Source organism: Rhinolophus hipposideros, assembly GCF_964194185.1.
Source record: "Rhinolophus hipposideros genome assembly, chromosome: 13".
Lineage (NCBI taxonomy): Eukaryota > Metazoa > Chordata > Mammalia > Chiroptera > Rhinolophidae > Rhinolophus > Rhinolophus hipposideros.
Window position 1 is genome coordinate 55649413 of NC_138059.1, and position 21194 is coordinate 55670606.

The following is a 21194-nucleotide window of genomic DNA, read 5'->3' on the forward strand; positions in this document are numbered from 1 at the left end:
GACTGCCTCAGCCAGGGCGAGAGCAAGGCTCGTAATACCAGCATGGGCTAGGGAGCTGTGTCCTACACAACCAGACTGAGAAACAACAGCTTGAACCAGAGTAGGGGAGAGGGGGAGGCGGAAGAAGGGGAAAAAAAAGAAAACCTAACAACTTTTTGAAGCAAAAATAAAAACACTGTATGTGTATGGGTTTTATGGTATGTGCAGAAATTTAATAAAAGACCACAAGATCACAATGAGCAGGAAAAGCTAAATGGAAACTGTGTAAGGTTCTTGTATTGTCGTTAAGTAGCACAAGTAGCACAATATAATCTGAAGGTACACTATGGTACAAGGTGTATATTGTAATCTCTAGAGTGATCACTAAAAATGACACAAAGTGGTACAGCTGCAAAGTCAATAGAGTAGATAAAATGGAATACTGAAAAATACCAGATTTACACAAAAGAAGGCAAGAAAAGAGGGTCAGAGAAACAAAAACAAATGAGATGCTAAGAACAACTACTAAGATAGTGGGTTTAAAACTATGTCAATAGTTATGTAATTATAAATTAATTAAATATTGCTATTAAAAACCAATGATTGTCAGACTATATAAAAAGCAGGACTCAACTACTATATAAAGTGTGTGTGTTTTTTGGAAACAGAAGAAAGACACTGACAGGTAAGAGTAAAAAAACCACACAATCACAACACATAAGAAAACTAGTTTGATTTCATTAAGAGAAGACAAAATAGACTTCAAGACGAAGAATATTAAAGGTAAGGAGGGACATTTCATAATGATGAAGGGATCAATTCATTAAGAAGACATTACATATCTAAATGTATGTTTAGCTTATAACATAGCTTTACAATACATGAGGCATAAATTGACAGAAATAGGGAAAAAATAATTATACAATCGTTATTGGCAATTTTAACACTCTTCTCTCAGTAACTGATAGAACAAGTCAACAAAAAAATCAATAAAGTATAGATGACCTGAACAATCTTCAACCAACTGGACCACTTATAGAACATCATATTCAACAACTGTAGAGCACACATTCCTTTCAAAGGCATATGAAACACTCACCAAGATAGACCATATGTTAGGCCATAAAAAAAAAATCTTAAAAAATATCTAAAGATTGAAATCATATAAAATATATTCTCTGAACCAAGGTAATATTACATTATAAATAAATAATAAAATAAATTCCTCAAATCTGTGGAAGTTAAAAACATATTTCTAAATAGCTCATGGGTTAAAGAAGAAATGACAAAGGAAATCACAAAATATTATTACATGAATGATAATGAAAACATAACACCAAAATTTGTGGGATGCAGCTGAAGCAGTGCTTAGATGTAAATTTAGGCTTACTATTTACACTACAAAAAAGGCCTAAAATAGGTGATCTAAACTTTCTTCATAAGAAGCTAGAAAAAGAACAAGTTAAATCCAAAGTAAGTTGAAGGAAGGAAATCATAACAGTGGAAATCAATTTTATAGAAACTAGAAAAATAGAGAAATATTAATAAAGTCAAAAGTTCGTTCTTTGAAAAGGTTAATAAAATTGGCAAACCCCTGGCAATAGCAAAACTTGACAAATACAGAAAGATTTAGAGCAATATCTGTCTGTCATGAACATAGATGTAAAAATCATTTACAAAACATTAGCAAAGCAATTCCAGTAATACATGAAAAGGATAACACACGTACATCATGAGAACAGGTTAACATTAAAGTATAATTATTTGAAGAAAATGCAGTGTATACTTAGAAAGCCAAGAAAATCAATGAAAGAAAACACGAGATCAGTAAGAATATAGTCTCTTGGTCCGTATAGGACACGAGGAAGGTACCTATCACAGCTTGAAGGGTCAGGAAAGACTTTCCAGAACTGACAGTTAAGCTGAAATCAGAAGAAGGAAGAATTAGTCAGGTACAGAAGAGGAAGGAGGCTGAGTATCCTTAGCAGACGGGACATGTAAAGGCTCAGAGACCAGAGACCACATGGCACACTCGGGAACTGCATATACTACAGAGAGCTGGAGCACAGAACTCAAGGGCAATGGGCGACTACAGTAGTGAACCAGGGCTACAACAGAAGCCGATTGTGTGCCACCTAAGACTTTTACCCTGAAGGCAATGGGAAGTCTTGGAGCATTTAACAGACAAGTGATACAATTAAGTAAGTTCTGTAGAAAGAACATATTTTAAAAGTACACTAGGTGCAGTGGGGAAAAGAGACTAGAGAAGGAAAGACTGGCATCAGGGAGACAGCAAAAATCTGTCAGTGTTCTGAGTAGGAGGTGATGGTGGCCCGAACGAATGAGGCAAAGAGTGTGAAAAAGAGAGAAGCTGACAGACGAGCTCTTAGGGAACATTAGTCAACAGGCTTTTCTGACTGACAGAGGTCAGGATGGAGAAGTTGAGGAAGCCTTTGACGTTGCCCCTGCACTGAGGTGGGGTCATTCCCTAAGACAAGCAAGTTTGGTGTGAGGAGGAGGATAGCATAAGTTTTGGACATGCTGAACGAGGCAAACAGATGATGTCCACTGCCCTTATAATCAGGAAACCAAATAACAAAACCATTAAAAACATACCTGTTTTTGTCAAATGATGTTCTAGCCAAACGTGACTGCAAAATAGCTGTTATCTATCAAAACAGAACCATTTAAAAAGTATGGATATAAGTATTTATAAGTAAAATATCAATACAATTTAATTCATAATAAAGACAGATTTTTAGAAACTCTTACCATAGCAGTTTGGTCCCCTAGTTTGTCAAGGCAGGATGCTCTGTGAAGCTACAATATTATAAATATACATGAATTTATATTTCTCTCAGATGATATGAAGTATTTCCTTAGAAACAATGAAAAACAGCAATCATCCTGTTACTTAGTAACAGTTAAGATCGCTTCTGATATATCTACTGCTTCTTCCTAATATATAGTCTTCAAATTCAACATAATCAAGTAACATCTGTTTCATATTTATAAGACATTATGATTTCAGTAAGATGTATAAATATGAAAATTAAAGAAAAGTTTCTGCCTAAGTTTGCTTTGGATTCTCTGCCCAGTAAATGCCTGAGTGAGGCACTAGCTTACCTGAAGCAACGTCTCCACAACATCTTCCACTTTCCCTGAAACATCCAATTCAAAGACATATTCCATTTTGCCCTGAGAGAGAGAGAGAGAGAGAGAGAGAGAGAGAGAGAGAATTATGTTAAAACACGTTACTTACAGAGCATTTGCCAATCCCTAGCTGCATTCCGCGGGCCTCTGCCTGGTGTGTCCTCCCTCACCCCACCCTGGAATGAGAGCCTCAGGGGATCAGCGTCTAAGGGATTTAAGCCAGATTTATTATGCCCCACCTTCTGCTAACTTTGGGCTTAGTTTGCTGTTCTTTTTCTAGTTCCTTGAGGTGTATACTTAGGTTTTAAAATTTGAGATTTTTCTTCTTTTTTAACATAGGCATTTATCACTTCCCTCTTAGTACTACTTTTGCTGCATCCTATAAGTTTTGGTATGTTGTGTTTTGTTTTTCTTGAGATATTTTTAAATTTCCCTTTAGATTTCTTTTCTGGCCCATTGGATGTTCAAGAGTGTTGTTTAATTTCCACATACTTGTGAATCTGTCCTCTGCTATCTGTTAAGCAAGCCTTGTTTTGTGCCCTAACATGTGATCTATCCTGGAGCATGCTCCATGTGTACTTAAGAAGAATGTGTATTCTGCTGCTTTGGGTACAACGTTCTCTATGTGACTGGTAGGTTCGCTTGGTCTGTAGTGTTGTTTAAATACTCTGTTTCCTAATTAATCTTCTGTCTGGATGTTCTATCCATTCTTGAAAGTGAGACATGGGGAATAATGATAGTACCATCAAAAAAAAAGAAGGAAGGAAGGAAGGGAGGAAAGAAGGAAGAGAGGAAAGAAGGGAGGGAGAGATAGAGGGAGGGTGGGAGGGAGGAAGGAAGAGGGGCATGAAGTCTACCTTATTGTGTTGCTGTCAATTTCTCCCTCCAATTCTGTTGGTATTTGCTTCATATACTAAGGTGCTCTGAGGCTGGGTGCATATATATTGTGATGGTTAATTTTATGGGTCACATGTCCCACTCTTCTCTGCTGAGCTGTATTGGCCTCCGTCTGCTATAGCACAGGACCTCAGACCAGCAGCATGACGCCCAGCTCCTTCTTGTTTTCAGTGGCCGCCTGGCATCCAGACTATGCCGGGTCCTGTCAGTACTCCAAGACAGGCAAGACAGAAGCCAGTGCCTCAGGAAGCCACCCCAAAAGTCATATGGTGCAGTCTTGTCTTTCCCTGCCCAGGGAGAAGCTGCAAGCTGGGAGTATCCTCCCAGTCACGTGGCACTAGGCTGAGGGGCGATTACGGTAAAAGAATGCTACGAATTTTCCTACCAGCTTCAACGAGGCTGATTTTATGGTAATCTGTGGTGCACGGGCTCTTGTTTCTGAATTTCTCACACAGGGCATTGGTCCATGTATTGTTGAATCAGTGTCTCCGTGAGATGAATGAGGGTCTGGGGATCCCTAATCTGCCATCTCTTACTGTCATCATTGATGTCACTATTCCCCCTTTATTTAAAATCTGAGAGTCCTTTGGTTTTCTAATTCACATTGGAACAAAAGAGCTTTCTTTGCTTCAGACCACCTCAGTCATTTCCTTTTACAACATTTTTCAATGGACCAAGTGCAGCTTTGCACTTCAGGTGGTTATTGGGAGAGCCTTTAGAGGGAGAGAACCCCAGGCAGAGGTTCTCGACTTGGTGTGTGTGTGTGGGGGGCTGTCCCACTAAACCCATGGGCCTTTCGTCAATGTGAGGAGGTGCTACACAACAAAAAGGGGAACAGTGTAACAGGGGTATACAGTGGGTGGGAGCAGGCTGTAATATGAGGGAAAACAGCACACAATGAACTACCCTTCCCAAAATGCCAACAGCACCACCCGAGAGTCATGAAATATCAGTATTTATAGTTTCTGACTAACCGGCACGTGCAAATGTTTGTTGGACATAAAACCCACAGGCCCCTGCATGTAGTCTGTGTATCCCTAAGGTGCTGGGTGAGAAACTGCATGCTGGCCTGCAGCTCGAACTGAGATTCAGCTATGGGACTGTGTTTGCCCAGAAAGGGTGACTTTTCCTACTCACAGAGGTGTCGTTATAAGGAGTACTGGCCCTGTCTCTAGGTCCTGCAAAAACTCTCTTTTGGTAGGAGTTATCCCTTCACTATGCATTAAGCTGATGCATAAAGAATTAAATAAAACGCAGAATGGTTAAATGTGGTCTATGTTTACTTGACAAGTCCTGGATAACCAGATATTGTATTCAAATCTAGTCATAGCTTCTACCCAATTAAGAGAATTTATAAATTATTATTGAGCGCTTAAATAAGAATATTTTATAACCTATAAATATTTCACATTTTTAAAAGTAAATTCTCAATAATATCCAGTAAATAATCTATAAATGATGCATATTCTGATTTAAAATTTTAGTCTAGTAATTTAGGCCTTATTTCCCTATTAAACACATTTTTTTTAAATCAAAAAGTGAATTGAAATCTCTCGGGCTTAAAGTGTGTGGCTCCCTTGGTAATTTTGTTATAACTGCTAGGTAACAAGCTTTTAAATACCTATTATTAATATATTTGATTAAAGATGTTAATAGAGTCACAAAGTCTTACTCTGAAAATCACTATATTAATTGCTGAGAATAAATGAAATACTTACCCTTTCTATTTTATATGGTGCTACAATGTTGTGTTCTTTAATGAAATATACCTAAGAAAGACAAATCAATACTTGTAAAATAATTTAAAATTTTCATAGTAATGAGTAACTATAAATTAGGAAATTATGAATTGAATTTAAATCAGTTATATAATCTCTATTTCCAAAAACACTTGCATTAATATTAGTATGGCTTTAAGGTTTTGATGTTGAAATAACAAATATTATATTAAAAAGAGATTCATCAAGGTAACAAAGTAGCAACCATTACTGGCTAAACAAAATACCTACCGTGTTTCCCGAAAATAAGACCTAGCCAGACAATCAGCTCTAATACGTCTTTTGGAGCAAAAATTAATATAAGACCTGGCCTTATATTACATAAGACCCGGTATTATATTACATTCTATTCTATTCTATTCTATTCTATTATTACACTATAACTGGTCTTATATTAATAATATTATATGAGACCCAGTCTTATATTATATTAAAATAAGACCGGGTCTTATATAAATTTTTCCTCCAAAAGACGCATTAGAGCTGATTGTCCGGCTAGGTCTTATTTTCGGGAAATACAGTAAGATGTTTTATGAATGTCATCATTTGTACCAAGTAACCAAGTAGACAGGTGACGGAAGCTAATCTAAGTGCCACTTTTCTAAGATATGGGTAAAACAAATCACTATGGCATGAAATACATTCACTAACATAAAGAAATTTCTCTTCCCTAGAGGTGATCTGGGCACTCAGTGTTTCCACATGCACCAGACCACCTGTCTTTACGTTGTATATTAGTAACTATGTCAAACAAGCAACACCGTCCGCCAGAGCCAACAGGCTGCTCACACCTGTACCTTTTTCCCTGCCTTCTCTCCTGTTATAATGGAGGGTATGCTTGGGCTCTGGAAGACCAGTCACTCTGCTAGGGTACAGAATGGGGTCCTTCCCCTACCCGTCGTCAGCTATTCAAAAACTTTGCTCCGATGAGTATATGCTGCACTCTTGTCCATTTGCAATAAACCACAGACAAAAACTCTCCATGGTCTGACATCCTCCTTTTGCCATTTCTCTGTGTTTTTGTGGCAAAACTCTTTGCGAGAGCTGATGTGACTTTCTGTTGGGCCTAGGACAGGCTTTCATCTGTATTACATTATTGAAGCCACTCCTGAGAAGGTCATAGAAGATGCACAAGACCTCCGTGCCACCAAATTCAGGAGTCCATTCTCAGGACTTCCCTGACTATTTGTTAGAGCAGGTGACAGAGCTGACAGCTCTCCTGAAGCAGTTTTCCACTTGGCTCCCCAGCCACGTGCTCCTGGATCTCCCCAACCTCACTAGCTCCTCTGTCTTCCTTCACACACTGCTCTCTTTCCACCCTCTGGCGTTACAGAGAGCTACAGGCCTAGTCCTTAGCCACTCTGCACGCTTAGTTTCTGGGAAACCCATCCAACTCCAGGTCTTAAAAATGTATCTGGAAGCTGCAGACTCCCAGTTTATCTTTCTAGCTTCAGCCTCTTCTCTGTGGCCCAGACGAATGCTTCTCAGTGCCTGCCTGGCCTCTCCTCTCGGAGGTCACATTTTAAACAAAGCCTGCTTCTTTATCGCAATAAAGGGCACTACTATCCACCTCGCTGGAGTCATTCTTGACTGTTTTCCTTTATGCTTTGCAACTAATTCATCAGCACATTTGTTAGGTTTTCTTCAGAATGAATCCGGACACTGACCACCTCTCACCCTTCCATTGCTGTCATCCGGGTCCAAAACACCAGGGTTCTGAGGACCCCTAAAGCGTCGCCTTGCTTCCACTCTTGCCGCCTTATAGCATATTCTCTACCCAGACTGCAAAGAGGTTTACAAACACATATAAATCAGATTGTGCTCTTTCTCTTTCAGCTCTCCAGTGGTTTTTTCTCTTTTGTGTTTCGTTCTAGCTCCTTAGTGGCCCACAGGCCCTCCTCGACATGGTTTCTGCCACTGCTTTCACGTCCCTTCCCAGCACTGTCCTAATCGCAGGCCCCAGGCGCACTCCCCCTCACTGTGCCTTCCACCTGCTGAGGACACGCATGTCTCAGGGCCTCTCCCCTGCCTCTCTGCACCCACCTGGAACACCACTGCTATGGTAAGCACATGGCTCATGCCCTCACACCTTGGAAGTGTACACTTCCAAGTGGCATCTTCTCAGCGACGCATCCCTGACCATTCTATCGAAAGTAGCACACACATTCCTTATTTTCTATCGTTTTGTTCTGTTTTCATTTTCTTCATGATATTTATTACTGCCTGACAGTGGAGAAGATATTTCCTTCTTGTCTGTTGCCCCCATTGAAAAGTAAGGTCCATGGGGAAAGGGCCTTCAGACATTTTGTTCTTCCCTATATCTCTCAAAGCTCGAATATAATATGTATTGAATGCATTAATTAAAACTATTATTATACACACACGTTCATTCACATTAAGAAAATATATTTACTATGTGCTTCTTACCTGACTGAAAATGAGTGAAATCCCCCCGGATTTTGCACTAAAAGCAGAGAAAAGTCATTAAATATATATAATTTTTTGGTAGAAGTAAAATTAAACAGTTAGTGACAATGACATACTTTGCAAAGTGTCTATGGGCTCCATTTTCTCCATGTTTTCCTATTTTTATACAATCTCTCAAAGGAATCTGAATAAAATTGAGAGAAAAATATCATATGAATCAGCAAAGGTAAAATATACACAAAAAATAGGAATGTCTCTATTTTTAAAACGTATTTACCTTAATGATGGGCTGGGATATTGCATCTGGTTCAAAAATAACTGATTTTGAACAAATTTTTAAGGAGCCTCTGATTTTCCTAGGAATCAAAGTACAAATGATTACTATTAATGAACATAAAAGTCACAAAAGAATCATAATACATTTTAACTAGAAAGTAGATGACTACAGCATCAACTAATAAAAGATCAACAACAAAATTAAACAGAAGGGTATGAAAGGTTGGGAAATATAGCAAAATAATTTTCCTCATCTCCTAGGGATTAACAAAATCCGCACATATTGTAGTATGTTTCATTTGTTGAGCACTGTCCCATGAATTTTATTTGTATTACCTCATTTGGTATGCATAACTACTCTGAAAGGGAAACTAAGGATTGGAAAAGTGATCCTTAAGAAACACTGATTCTATCTACCCTATCTCCAGTAAATCCTTTTGACTTCTAATTCCCCATATCTGAATGAACTATTCCAAAGGTAATATGTACTAACTATCTAAAATTGACTATGTAAGGGATTTTTTTTCTTATTTATAGTAATAAAAAAATAACAAAAGTTTGAATTTAGCACCTATAATGCTTTTAATGGTAATTTGGGGGTACATGGGAATTCAGGGGGAAAAACATCTGCCCATAATAATAAGCATTTTTAAAGACTTTCAATTCAAATGTTAGATTCAGGGGTTTTAATTTCACTTCTTGGATTTATATCTACATCTCTATATAGTTTAAATAATCTAATGTTTGGAAACATACAGTATCTAAAAAAGTCACACTGAGAAATACAGTCTTACAGTCTAAGACCTTTCACTCCCCTCGCTCCCAAAATCTCCAGAGTAACACTCCCTATTCTTTTGCTTTGACTTCAGCTTTCTACCTTCAATGCTCAACATATATGTTCTGAATGGATGAGAAGGCTCATTATGTGAGGGTTATGATTTAGTTTGCAATTCTTCTTCCTCACAGGACTTTTTAAATTGTTGATTTTATATCATGTTTTCCACGCTGTTAACTGCATTACTTTGCTAACACCCTAAATTCCCTAATAATAATGTCAGAAAAGTACTTTTCTGGACTTTTCTAAACATGCAAATAGAATGGAAAACAGCCAAGCATCAATTACCTGGCTTCTGCAATTGTTAATATGTGGTCATTCGTATATAACCCCCCTGACCCGAATTCTGGATTATAAAGAAAATTCTAGACATCATACATTTCATCCATAAATACTTCAGTATGAATCTCTAAAGACTAACTTATTTAATAAATGAACAATCATTATCACACCTAAAAAATGAATAATTCCTTAATGTCATCAAGTATATAGTCAGTATTCATTTTTTTCTATTCCATAAATGTGTTTTTATAGTTTGTTTGTTCAAACCAAAACCCAAAGTCCATATTACATTTAGTTGATATGACTCTTATATCTCTTAAACAATTTTCATTTTCCCACATTATAAATGTTGCTGAATGCACCTTTGTGGTTTTCTTCTATCCCATTTCCTTTAAATAACTGGTATGATTAAAAGCCTTGACCAGATTCTGGTTTGATTTTCTGACAATAATGCTTCAGAGGCAGCGCACACGTACTTCCTATCAGAAGGCTCAGGTGAGTTCAAGTGATGCCAGTCCTGATATATCCATTACAAAATTTCTCAGCAGCTTTTCACCTGCTGGTTTTAGCAGTCATTGAAGATTGAAGATTCTATCTAGATCAGGGGTTGGCAAATTTTGTCTATGAAGAGCAGACAGTAAATATTTCCACTTTGCAAGCCATGTGGTCTCTGTCACAACTATTCAACTCTGCTGTTGTAGCAGGAAAGCAATCACACACAATATACCCCTTTTCCCTGAAAATAAGACCTAGACGGACAATCAGCTCTAATGCGTCTTTTGGAGAAAAAATTAATATAAGACCCGGTATTATATTTCATATTATATTATATTACATTACATTACATTACATTATACTATTATACCTGGTCTTATATTATAGTAAAATAAGACTGGGTCTTCCATTAATTTTTGCTCCAAAAGACGTATTAGAGCTGAATGTCCGGCTAAGTTTTATTTTCAGGGAAACACGGTATAAACAAATGTGTGTGGCTGTGTCCCAATAAAACTTTACTTACAAAACAAATGGTAGGCTAGATTGGACCCATGGGCTGTAGTTTGCATCTACATAATGGATGTAGCTCTATTATTCATTAGGGATTGAAATTTCTATCATTCCTTCTGTGTTTGTTATCTAGAATTCCTTAACCAAGAACAACTTTACTTATCTATGATTTGTTTACCCTGAAGTACAATTAGCACAAGGAAAGTTGCTTGATTCTTTACATTTATGTTTCAAGTTTCAAAAAATGAGTTGGTCTAGTAGTATCTTTCCAAGGTAACTGGTCTGTGTGTGTGTGTGTGTGTGTGTGTGTGTGTGTGTATCTCATTATGAACTCATGGATTCTAACAATTCTGATACTTTAAGTCCATGACAGTTATTATTTTTTATGATGCTCAATTTGTCCCATTTTTGCCCAACTCTTCAAGTGGGCCCTTGTGTCCTTTTCATTCAATGTATAGTCATTTTTGATACCTTCCTCACTTCCAGACTGATCTCGCACCTTTCCTACCTCAGACAGACAGCCACTTCTCCAAAGAGCCCTCATTCCTTTTAGTGGGAAGTGGTATTCAGAGACCATAATCTCCATGCTCATTGCTACAGAATTGTTTCTAGGCCTTTTCAGAATGTAGAGCTAGAAAACACTTCTTTAAAAAACGTATATGAATCCAAATAGTATTTCCAATTCAAATGTAAGACTACAAGGCTTTTCATTTAACTCCTTTAATATTATGTGGATTCATATCTCTTTTGTACTGAAAATCTTGCTCTTGACATTAACATATACTTATTTGCTTTATTTAACTATATAAATCTATGTGCATAAAAGTTTCAAAATAATAATACCAAAATTATTAACAATAATATTTTTACTAAAACAGTATACAACTTTTTGTAATTCATTTTCAACTTAGGATAATTTTACCAGAGACACAAATTATGTGAAGTTGATTGAAATAATTATTCTGTGGTTAACCCTCCAAATTTATATATAGTTGAGTTCATTTGTTTCATTTTCTTTTTGATTTTTAGGCTTCACTATTTCTCTTGAAATTTAATTATACATTAAAATATATTAAAAGTATTCCATGGTTCCAAAACCATGAAATAGTTATAAAATATGAGTTATAAAATATGATATATTTGGAGAAGTCTAGTTGTCATATCTATATTATCACCTTGATCCTTCCCTCTTCTGTGTAGATAACCATTTCCATTAGCTTTTAGTTTACGCTTTTTGAAATATATAATTTAAAAAATTTTTAATTAAAAACATATAACCAAAAATCTCACTCCCCCTTTTTTTATATGAAACATAGTATACAATGCATAGTATTGTGCCTCTTGCTTTTTCATTTAAAATATGCTGAAGATCACCCCTCAACAATACATGGGACTCCTCACTCCTTTGTTAGAGCTGCATAGTACTCCATTATATGAACATTCCATTCACTTGGTCCCCTATTGTACTGTTTCCAGTATTTTGCTATTACAGGTAGACCTATAATAAATAACCTTGAACATATGTCCATTTATATATTTTCCAGTGTATATGTGAAATTGTTTCGTAGAAATAGCATTGCTAAATCAATAGGTTAATGCATGTGCAACCATGCTAGATATTACCAAATTCACTTCCATGGGGTTGTACCATTTCACCCTAATGATAACTTCAAAATTACAAAAACAGGTTTCAGTTTGTTAGTTTATATTTGTGTTTTAATACCAAATAAATGTATTTCATTTTAATCAAGACATTATGATATAGGACACAGGAATGTTGGGAGGAACAATGGTAAGGAATTAGAGAAAAGAATATGAGCAAAAGTCTAGAGGTAAGAAAGCAAGGTGCTACTTTCAAGGAATAAGAATTGTCTAATTTGATTAAACGATAACGAAACATATACATCCTAAGCTACCAAACAAAAAGCTAAATTACTTTTATTTTGGCTTGTATTTAAACAAATACTACACGGTTTTGATCCTCTCGGGATAAATCCTGAAGACTACTAAAAATTAAAGTGTTTATCTAACACCAAAGCATGTTCTAATTGTGGCCTATGCTTGTTTAGTAATGTCCCCAAAGGAAATCATTAGCAGAAACATTTTTGCTGGAACAATTTTCATTGTAGTTAATTCCAAGTTGGCCTTTTTAACAAAAACTTCATTATATACTTTTGTATATAGCTTTCAAAAGGTATAACCAAAGAATGTTTTTTATAGTAATAAGTAGTTACTAAAATATAGAGAAAACTGACTTTGCTTCAGTTCCAACTGAATTACTCATCTTGAAGTACTGATGGTTATACCAATCTGGTGTTTTACGATCATTACTTTATAACATCATAACCCAAATAACTGAAAGTGCAAGTATCAAAGGGATGTAAGAAAACAGTGATGGAATGAATGAGAGACCTAGCCAGCTGATTTAAGATACCCATTATCTTAGAGGAATTAGTAGTACATGCTGCTTCTTAGCTTTGGAAAATATCTGAAGCTGTGACAGTAACTTATAAATCCCCTACTTCTCATTACTTACCCGATACAAAAGGAGGGGGGAAAACCTATATGACTATACATTTAATTTTTAAAATATCAGACAAAAGAAGGTTTGCTGGTCCACAAAGATCCACAAATCTTCCTTACCTTTCATTCTGAACGCCCTTACGCTGAATATGATGAGCTGTATGCTGTTCAAAGTAGTATTCTTCCAAGTTAAGCAGGAGCAAGGAAAATCTAAATATGGAAAAAAACAAAAACAGCAAAACCTCATGTTTATTTTTTTTAGTACAAGAAAACAGAATATTTAAAGTATCTGTTCCCAAAGTGCTTTTCCACTAATTAAATCAACAAATACTTATGAAGTGTATATTATATGCCAGGCACTCCTCTTTATCCAATGGGGAGGAGACAACAGACAGACCAGTTGGCTATGCCAAAAATAAAATAAATAATGTGGTTACCAGGCAGATTTCTTTTCAGAAACCCCAAATTGCATGAAATAAAACTTATTCTTGACTGAATAAGCATGGAGCTTTCCCACCTACGGAGTTTTGATCCTTTGTTTATTGACTGACACACTGCATTCCCCACCACACACAACCCTTCCAGTGACAAGTCTTAAATTTAGCTGAGTTTATCTTTCTACTCCCACAATATGCTCTGTAATAATCAATCTAATGCTTTGTACACAATGGGTATTTAATAAATAAGTAAATTGAACTGACTGGGATTGAAATATAGTTCTTTTTAGAGTTTTAGATGCTTTTATACTTTTAAAAACAAAATAAGGAAATAAGAAAAATATTAATTTAGTTGTATGGCCACAGAAACAAATACATATATGGCAAGGAACTGCAAACAGTGTTTTGTTTATTTTGTGGCAAGGACCAGGTAACAAAGGCATTTAGACTTTCGGGGAAAAGCTTTCATGAAAAGGGTGGGACTTAAATGGTTCTTGAAGTTCTGGTGTGTTGGAGGAAGATATTTGGATTAAATATGGCAGATTAAATATATGTGTTTATTTCTGCTCCCTTTGGAAACACCACTAATATGTGAACAAAAATATTTTTTAAATGGTAAAACCCACACACCAAAGAAAATTGGAGAGACATAAAAGCACATGAGCGATATCAAGTAATTTGTAAGAAATAGAGAGCAGATGGGATTTAAACCACAGTGATTTGAAACCAGAATAGCAGCTGCCTCCAGAGAAGGTACCAATGAAGAGAAAACCAACTCAAGGACTTGCCAAAAGTCTGAAATTGCGGTATTAGGGTCTAAGACGGCAGGATGGAGCTGGAGGGGATGGTTGAAAGCCTGAACCAGGTCAGTGGCCTGGACTCCTCCCCTGATGATTAGCCATACCTCACTCTGGCACACGGTTTTTCTATGCCAAAGCTGAACAAGAGGCTCTAAAATAGACATCATGCACAGGGGAAAGCAGGGCTTTGGAATGAAAAGAGGGTGATTAAGAACAAAGCAGGAAGAATGTACCACTCCCAGCAGCAGTCTGGTGGATTATTTTTGGAAAAAACTAAATAGCCCTAAAGAAAAAACCCATGGATACTAGTATTTGAAAGAACCAGGTCTCTCCAATATCCCATAGAGAAGCCCAACAGAAATGGCCTGCCCACAGTGACACAAATTGCACACTTCACACTTAAATATGAATAGACAACCCAAGATCACCAGCCTCTAACATGAGAGAACTAGACCAAAACAAGCAGAATACCACCTGAAAGACTAGAGACAATGAAAAGAACACAAGACAAGGTTAAAAGACTATAATTAGTATCCTTACAAAGAAGAAATTACATCCATGAAACAAGAAGATCATTAAAAAAAAAATCTGAAGCAAAAGAAAAATAACCCATAAATTAAAAAGGAGAGCAAGAACCAGCTTTACCATTCTAACATGTAACTTTTATTGTCCTGTTTTACATTTTAAAATCCATGAACAAGGATTGATCACAGGCTAAACTGTCAGAGCTCAATGTAAAATGCTCACTATTAATACTTATTCTGAATTTCAGTACAATCACAAGAGTTAGGATTGCTAAGAACAGTCCTTTCACACATCAGATAATTTTCAGGAAAGTATATAAATCAGAGAGACACTTACTAATTAGCTTGACCCTTATTTTTAATTTGTATCTTAATAACTCCAAATACTTTGCTTGGGCTGGAGCTATGCAACCTTTCCTTCTCCCTCTTGATCTCCCCACTTCTCCTCTTAAAGAGAGAGTAAAATGAGTATACTTCAGTAAGACAATGGCATAATATTATTGCTATGAAGCCCAAGTAGCCTTCACAGACAACCAGCTCTTCCATTTAATTATTACAATATAATCCTATCCTTAATATTTTTAAAATGTTTATACTACCCAAAGAAATCTACAGATTCAATGCATTTATTGCAGAAAAAGAAAAAAATCCTAAAATTCATATGGAACCTAGTAGCCAAAACAATCAAGAAAGAAAAACAAGGCTGGAAGCCTCACAGTTTCTGATTTCAAAACATGTAACTAAAAAGTCACAGTTTTAAAACAAGTACAGTATTGGCATAAAGACAGACATACACGCCAATGAAACAGAATAGAGAGCTCAGAAGTAAACCCTCACATATATGCTCAAATGACCTTCAACAAGGATTCCAAGACCACACAACGGGGAAAGGATAGTCTCTTCAACAAATGGTGTTGGGAAAACTGGATATCCACGTGCAAGAGAATGAAGTTGCATCCCTACTCCTTTATATCAGACACCAAAATTAACTCAAATGGACTACAGACCTAAATATAAGACCTGAAACTATAAAACTCCTAGAATAAAACATAGGGGGTAAAGCTTCATAACATTGGATTTTGCAATGACATCTTGAATATGACATCAAAAGCAAAAAATGACAAATTCAACTATATCAAACTAAAAAACTTTGGTGTAGCAAACAAACAAAAACAAAACAAAACAAAAACAAACAAAAGAGTGAGAAGGCAACCTACAGAACTGGAGAAAAGATATGCAAACCATATATTTGATAAGAAGTTAAAACCCAGAACATATACAGAACTACTACAACTCAACAAAACAATAATTAACCCAATTAAAAAATAGACAAAGAATTTGAGTAGACACTTCACCAAAGAAGCTACACAAATGGCCAAAAGTGTATGAAAAAATACTCAACATCACTAATCATCAGTAAAATGCAAATAAAAACCACAATGAGATGTCATTTCACACACTATTAAAAAAAAAAAAAAACTACAGAAAATAACAAATGTCGGCAAGGATGTGGAGAAATTGGAACCCTTGCACACTACTGGGATTGTAAATTGGTACAGCTGCTAGGAAAACAGTATAGAAGTTCCTCAAAAAATTAAAAATAGAACTACCATGTGATCCACCATTCCCAATTCTGGGTATACACCCAGTAGAAATGAAAACAGGATCTCAAAGAGGTATTTGCATATCCATGTTCATTGCATCATATTCACAATAGCCCAGATGTGGAAGCACTCAAAATGTCTATCGACAGATAAGTGGATAAAGAAAATGTGGTATATACATATCATTCAAACCTAAAAAGAAGGAAATGCTGTCATATGCTACAACGTGCATGAATCTTGAGGGTATCATGCTAGGTGATATAAGCCAGTCTCAAAGACAAATACTACAGGATTCCACTTATATGAAGTATCTAAAGTAGTTACACTCTTACTAAGAAAAAATAGAACGGTGGTTGCCAGGGGCTGTGGGTAAGGGAAAAAGGGAAGTTGTTGTTCAGTGTACAGATGAAAAAGTTCTAGAGATCTGTGTACAACAATATAAACACACTCAACACCACTGTACTATACATTTAAAAATGCTTAAGATGGTAAATCTCATGTTTTATGTTTTTTACCACACACACAAAAATAACATAAACTATTATATAATACATCTGAAATCATTATTTTGGTAAATGAATTATATCCTCCTTAATTTATCAATATGCATATTTTGTAAGACATGTAAAGCACATGGTGAAGGGATAAAACCAAATCATATTATTCAAATAAAAGGACTAAGGAACTTTTCTGAGTTTATTTTTTCTGTTTACTTTAATGTTCAGTTATACCTGTTTTAAAATTTTTGTATGTAAAAGTTATTAGGATAAGGATTCATGCTGTTTTAAACAATGATTTTCAAATTATATTTCTATGGTGTAAAAGGTTCCATGCTTTAAAAATTTTTTTAATCTCTTTTATAATTTTATGACCTCACTCATTAGTATTATATCAGATTATAAATTATTTCTTTAGGAGACTCTCAGTCCTGCCCCTGAGTATTCATTGGTTTATTCCATCTTTACACAGGTGTAGTGGCACTCTCTTTAGATAAATTGACTCATTTAGCAACTTAACTTCCCTAAAAAGATGCTGTATCATCCTCATGTTGCCTAAATTTTAATGCATACTGTTCAACTCTTAACCAACAACATAAAATAAGGTCACTCCACACAGCCCTCAGAGTAAGCCTGCATTCCATGGCCACTCAACCTTATTCAACACTCTGCTGATGGGCAGTATTTATAATGGACCCAGAAGATTTTGCTAGTCAATCATTTCTCTAGATTGGAGATGTAAAACAGGCTTCACGGTGTTGAGGAGTTGGTGATATGTACTCAATGGGAGAAAGTGCGGTGACGCCTTAGCGATGTGCGCCCCAGTGTAGGAAAGGGCACAAGTGCCGTGTATTTGCCATCTCTACTCTGAATACCCCAACACCATCCTTGGATTAAGCTAAACTGTAGTGCCCCCACCACCTAGAAAGTCGGTTTAACTAAATTGGGCATTTTTTGTAAGCTTCTTAAAATGGCCTCTAAAACAAGGAGGAAATTAAGAAAAATGTGGGACAGAAAAGGGTAAAAACACAGTCTTGTGACCCACCATTTGAAATGTTCCCCAGTCACACATGTGACAGCAACCTCTGAATAGTCATTCAAACAAATATTATTCTATCTTACTACACTGACATTAATTTCTCCTTTCTCAACATACGATTATAACAAAACCAAATCTCATTCTTTGCCAAAGTTCAGATGAACTAAATCTACTGCATTTTCCTGACCTACAAGTCAGAACTCTGTCAAAAGAGATTAGATAAGCATGACATGACTTCATAGTGAATTTGAGCTGGAGACTGATAACAACTTCCGGTTCTAGTGGTTTATAAATAATTTGTCTGATCTGGAACTAGCATTAAATATACGTATACACACATGTTCTTTCTGCACAGTTCCAAGTGCCTAGATCATGATTTCCGAAATGATTCTGTGGTTCCAAACTCAAACTCTCCCAGCAGTTTATGGCAGGAGGCACAAGCACAGGAGTGACCTTTGCACCTTCACCCATTTAATGAAAACTTATCTGTCACTTTCAGTCTAACAGTCTCATTAACAGAGTACAAAATAAAAGCCACGTTCTCTGTCATAAATCAACTTTACACTAACTCCCAGGCTGGGCCCTAGGCAGTAGCCTAGTTTTAAATATTAATACAACTTCAGGAGACTTAAAAAAATTTTTTTTAATCTATAACATTTTTTAAAATTCTTATTTGAGGCTTTAATTTTTTTATGCTAATTGCGCAGGTCTGTGACATCCTCTTAACCTGTCCTTGGTTTTGCCCTTCTTGTTTTATATGTTTTATTAAAAATTATAAGTTCAGAGGAACATTACCTGCACAACTATTCTATGTTTAATTGCATGTCTGATTTTCTCTAACTCTTCACCAAAGACCATTTGGTTGGATATTCTGAATTATATTTTTGACAGTTTCACAAACTTCCTGGGTCAATATCCTTTCCAGAACTGCCAGAACTACTTTTTTTTCTCCTTGAAACTTTCAATATCTGAAAAAGCTGGATTTAATGTTTGACATAATCTTTCTTAATCCCCCTGGGCTTCAACAAAAAATAACTTGATATAACTGCTTTTTCTGAAGGTTTCGATCCTTGCTACTTGGTTCATTTCTCTTTAATATTCAGAATCTTGTGAAGTCTCAAATCCTCTGCCTTAAGATAAATTAAAACTTCAAAAGGGAAGTCAAGGAACTGTAGATATCTCATAAGTGAGGTCCCTGTTATTTTTTCTATTGCCACTTCTTGTTTCCAATCTACATAGGTATACATCTGCCATTTTTCCCACTCACTTAGGTGGCCTCTAACAAATGAATGCAATTATGTTATCTCTGTTCCTCTTTCCAGTAAATTCTCCAGTTTTTTCCTCCTCTTATTCATGGATTCCTCTGCCGATGTATATCTTCTTGACATTCAGAACCCACTACCTCACCTCCTAACAGGTCTCTCCTTTTGAATAGGTCTATAGCTTTCAGCACTAGATTCCAGTCTTGAGTCCCATCCTAACAAGATTCAGTGACACCTAAAACACACATTAATCCTCTTTTGTAATAAAATTCCAGTCATTTTATTATCCATGTTCTACACATTTGCATAGAGACATCTGAGTGATTAAATGTTATTTCTAGTCCCCAAACCAATTGTTTTTTCATGTAAATTACTGGCCCCTCATCCCCTAGAGTAGCATTTCATCTCTTGCCTGCCTTCGTCCTTCAATGTAACCAATTTCCCTGTTTCATCTGGCCTTTTGATCACTTCCCTTGGGGGTAAGTTTAAAGCTCTATCACTGGGCCAGACTCTAGGAAATTACATTCACCTTTGACTTATGTGACATGCAGTTACTTCCTGCCCAAGATGGTTCAGATAGAAAAATCCCTTTCACTGACATTATCCATAAAGCCAGTGTTTCTGTTTTTAAGCCTCAACTGTTTATGAGAATGAATGGCAAAAATATCACCTATGTTCTCAAAGTGTTAATTTCCTCATCAAGGGTCATAACCCGGGGGTGGATACTTTCAAGGTACTATCAAGATAAAGACCGAAGTATAGTTTGAAGGAACCAAAACAAACAAACAAAGAAATCAGGATGTTTAATTACTGTTATCTAGAACAGTGCTTCTCAAACTATAAAGTGTGTACAATCATCAGGGGATCCTGTTAAAATGCAGATTCTGGTGGTAGATCTGGGGTGGAGCCTGAAATTCTGCCTTTTCTAACAAGTTCTCTCAGGCAATGCTGATGCTGCCAGCCCACTGATCACACTTAGAGTTATAAGGTTCTAATATCTACATAAACCAGTACTCGATCATTACTGAAGCATTCTAAATTTCAGACATACCATAAGCATTGGCCTAGTATTCAAAACAGAAGCAGCATGTTTTGGTGGAAAAGGGGATAGGCATGGATCAGGAAAACATTTGTTTTAGCCTTAATTCAGCTATGACTTGGCTGTTGGACTTTTAGTCATTTTACTTACTTAGCCTCAACTATAAAATTGAGGGAAGAGAGATATAGACTAGATTACCTCAAAAGTCCCTTCTTAAACCAGTAGGTTTACAGATGTATTAAATAAACCTGGGCTTAAAGAATCAGCAGGAATTCCTTTTCAGTCATTTTGGCAAGATTAGATGTTCAGAAAAACAATCTCAGTACAAATCCTCTAAAATTGCTGGATAAAATACTAAAAAAAATTTTTTTTTTTAATGCTTGGCTGAGGTGATAAAAAAAGTAAGGGAAAATCCTGGAACAGAGAAACAAAGAACTTAGATGGAATTGTAGCAGTCTTAGCCTGGGGGCTTTGCCCAACTCTCTGAATAGTAGAAAGCCTGAGTTGATTAGGGCCCTGTGCCTTGAGGCGAAAGTCGTGGGGTGGGAGTGGGGGGAAGGGTGTAGTAGAAGAAGCTACTAGGATCCCTAAAGGTAACACCCTTTGAGAGTGAAAATAAAAACCAGCCATCCCAACTTCCCCAAAGGAAGATGGAAGGACCTTGGCTCTGGGCTGCGGACAAAATAAGTCTACCTTGAGAATTTGAAACCATAAGCCAGCCTTCACACACATTTGCCGCTAGAATTCACACTACCTGTTTAGCCCAATAAAACTCAAGCCAAACCAATGTGGCCTCTCTCCTAACCTAGGCAGAAATAAATGCAAATATTTTCTGGA

The 21194-nt window shown here is 36.3% G+C and overlaps 1 protein-coding gene across 3 annotated transcripts in view; it reads right to left on the reverse strand.

Moving 5' to 3' along the window:
• The window catches only part of NSMAF (neutral sphingomyelinase activation associated factor), a 63415-nt gene that overhangs the window by 33771 nt on the left and 8450 nt on the right, over positions 1 to 21194 (reverse strand). For 2 of the 3 annotated variants that reach the window (XM_081070651.1, XM_081070652.1), the window contains exons 2-9: positions 13276 to 13365; positions 8512 to 8590; positions 8351 to 8418; positions 8235 to 8271; positions 5748 to 5798; positions 3106 to 3177; positions 2752 to 2799; positions 2596 to 2648 (exon numbers count right to left, since the gene is read on the reverse strand). In XM_081070651.1, the coding sequence (XP_080926777.1) occupies positions 2596 to 2648; positions 2752 to 2799; positions 3106 to 3177; positions 5748 to 5798; positions 8235 to 8271; positions 8351 to 8418; positions 8512 to 8590; positions 13276 to 13365 (498 nt within the window). Of the gene's footprint in view, positions 1 to 2595; positions 2649 to 2751; positions 2800 to 3105; positions 3178 to 5747; positions 5799 to 8234; positions 8272 to 8350; positions 8419 to 8511; positions 8591 to 13275; positions 13366 to 21194 lie in introns of those variants that run through there. The other variant, XM_081070653.1, reaches the window with a different exon arrangement.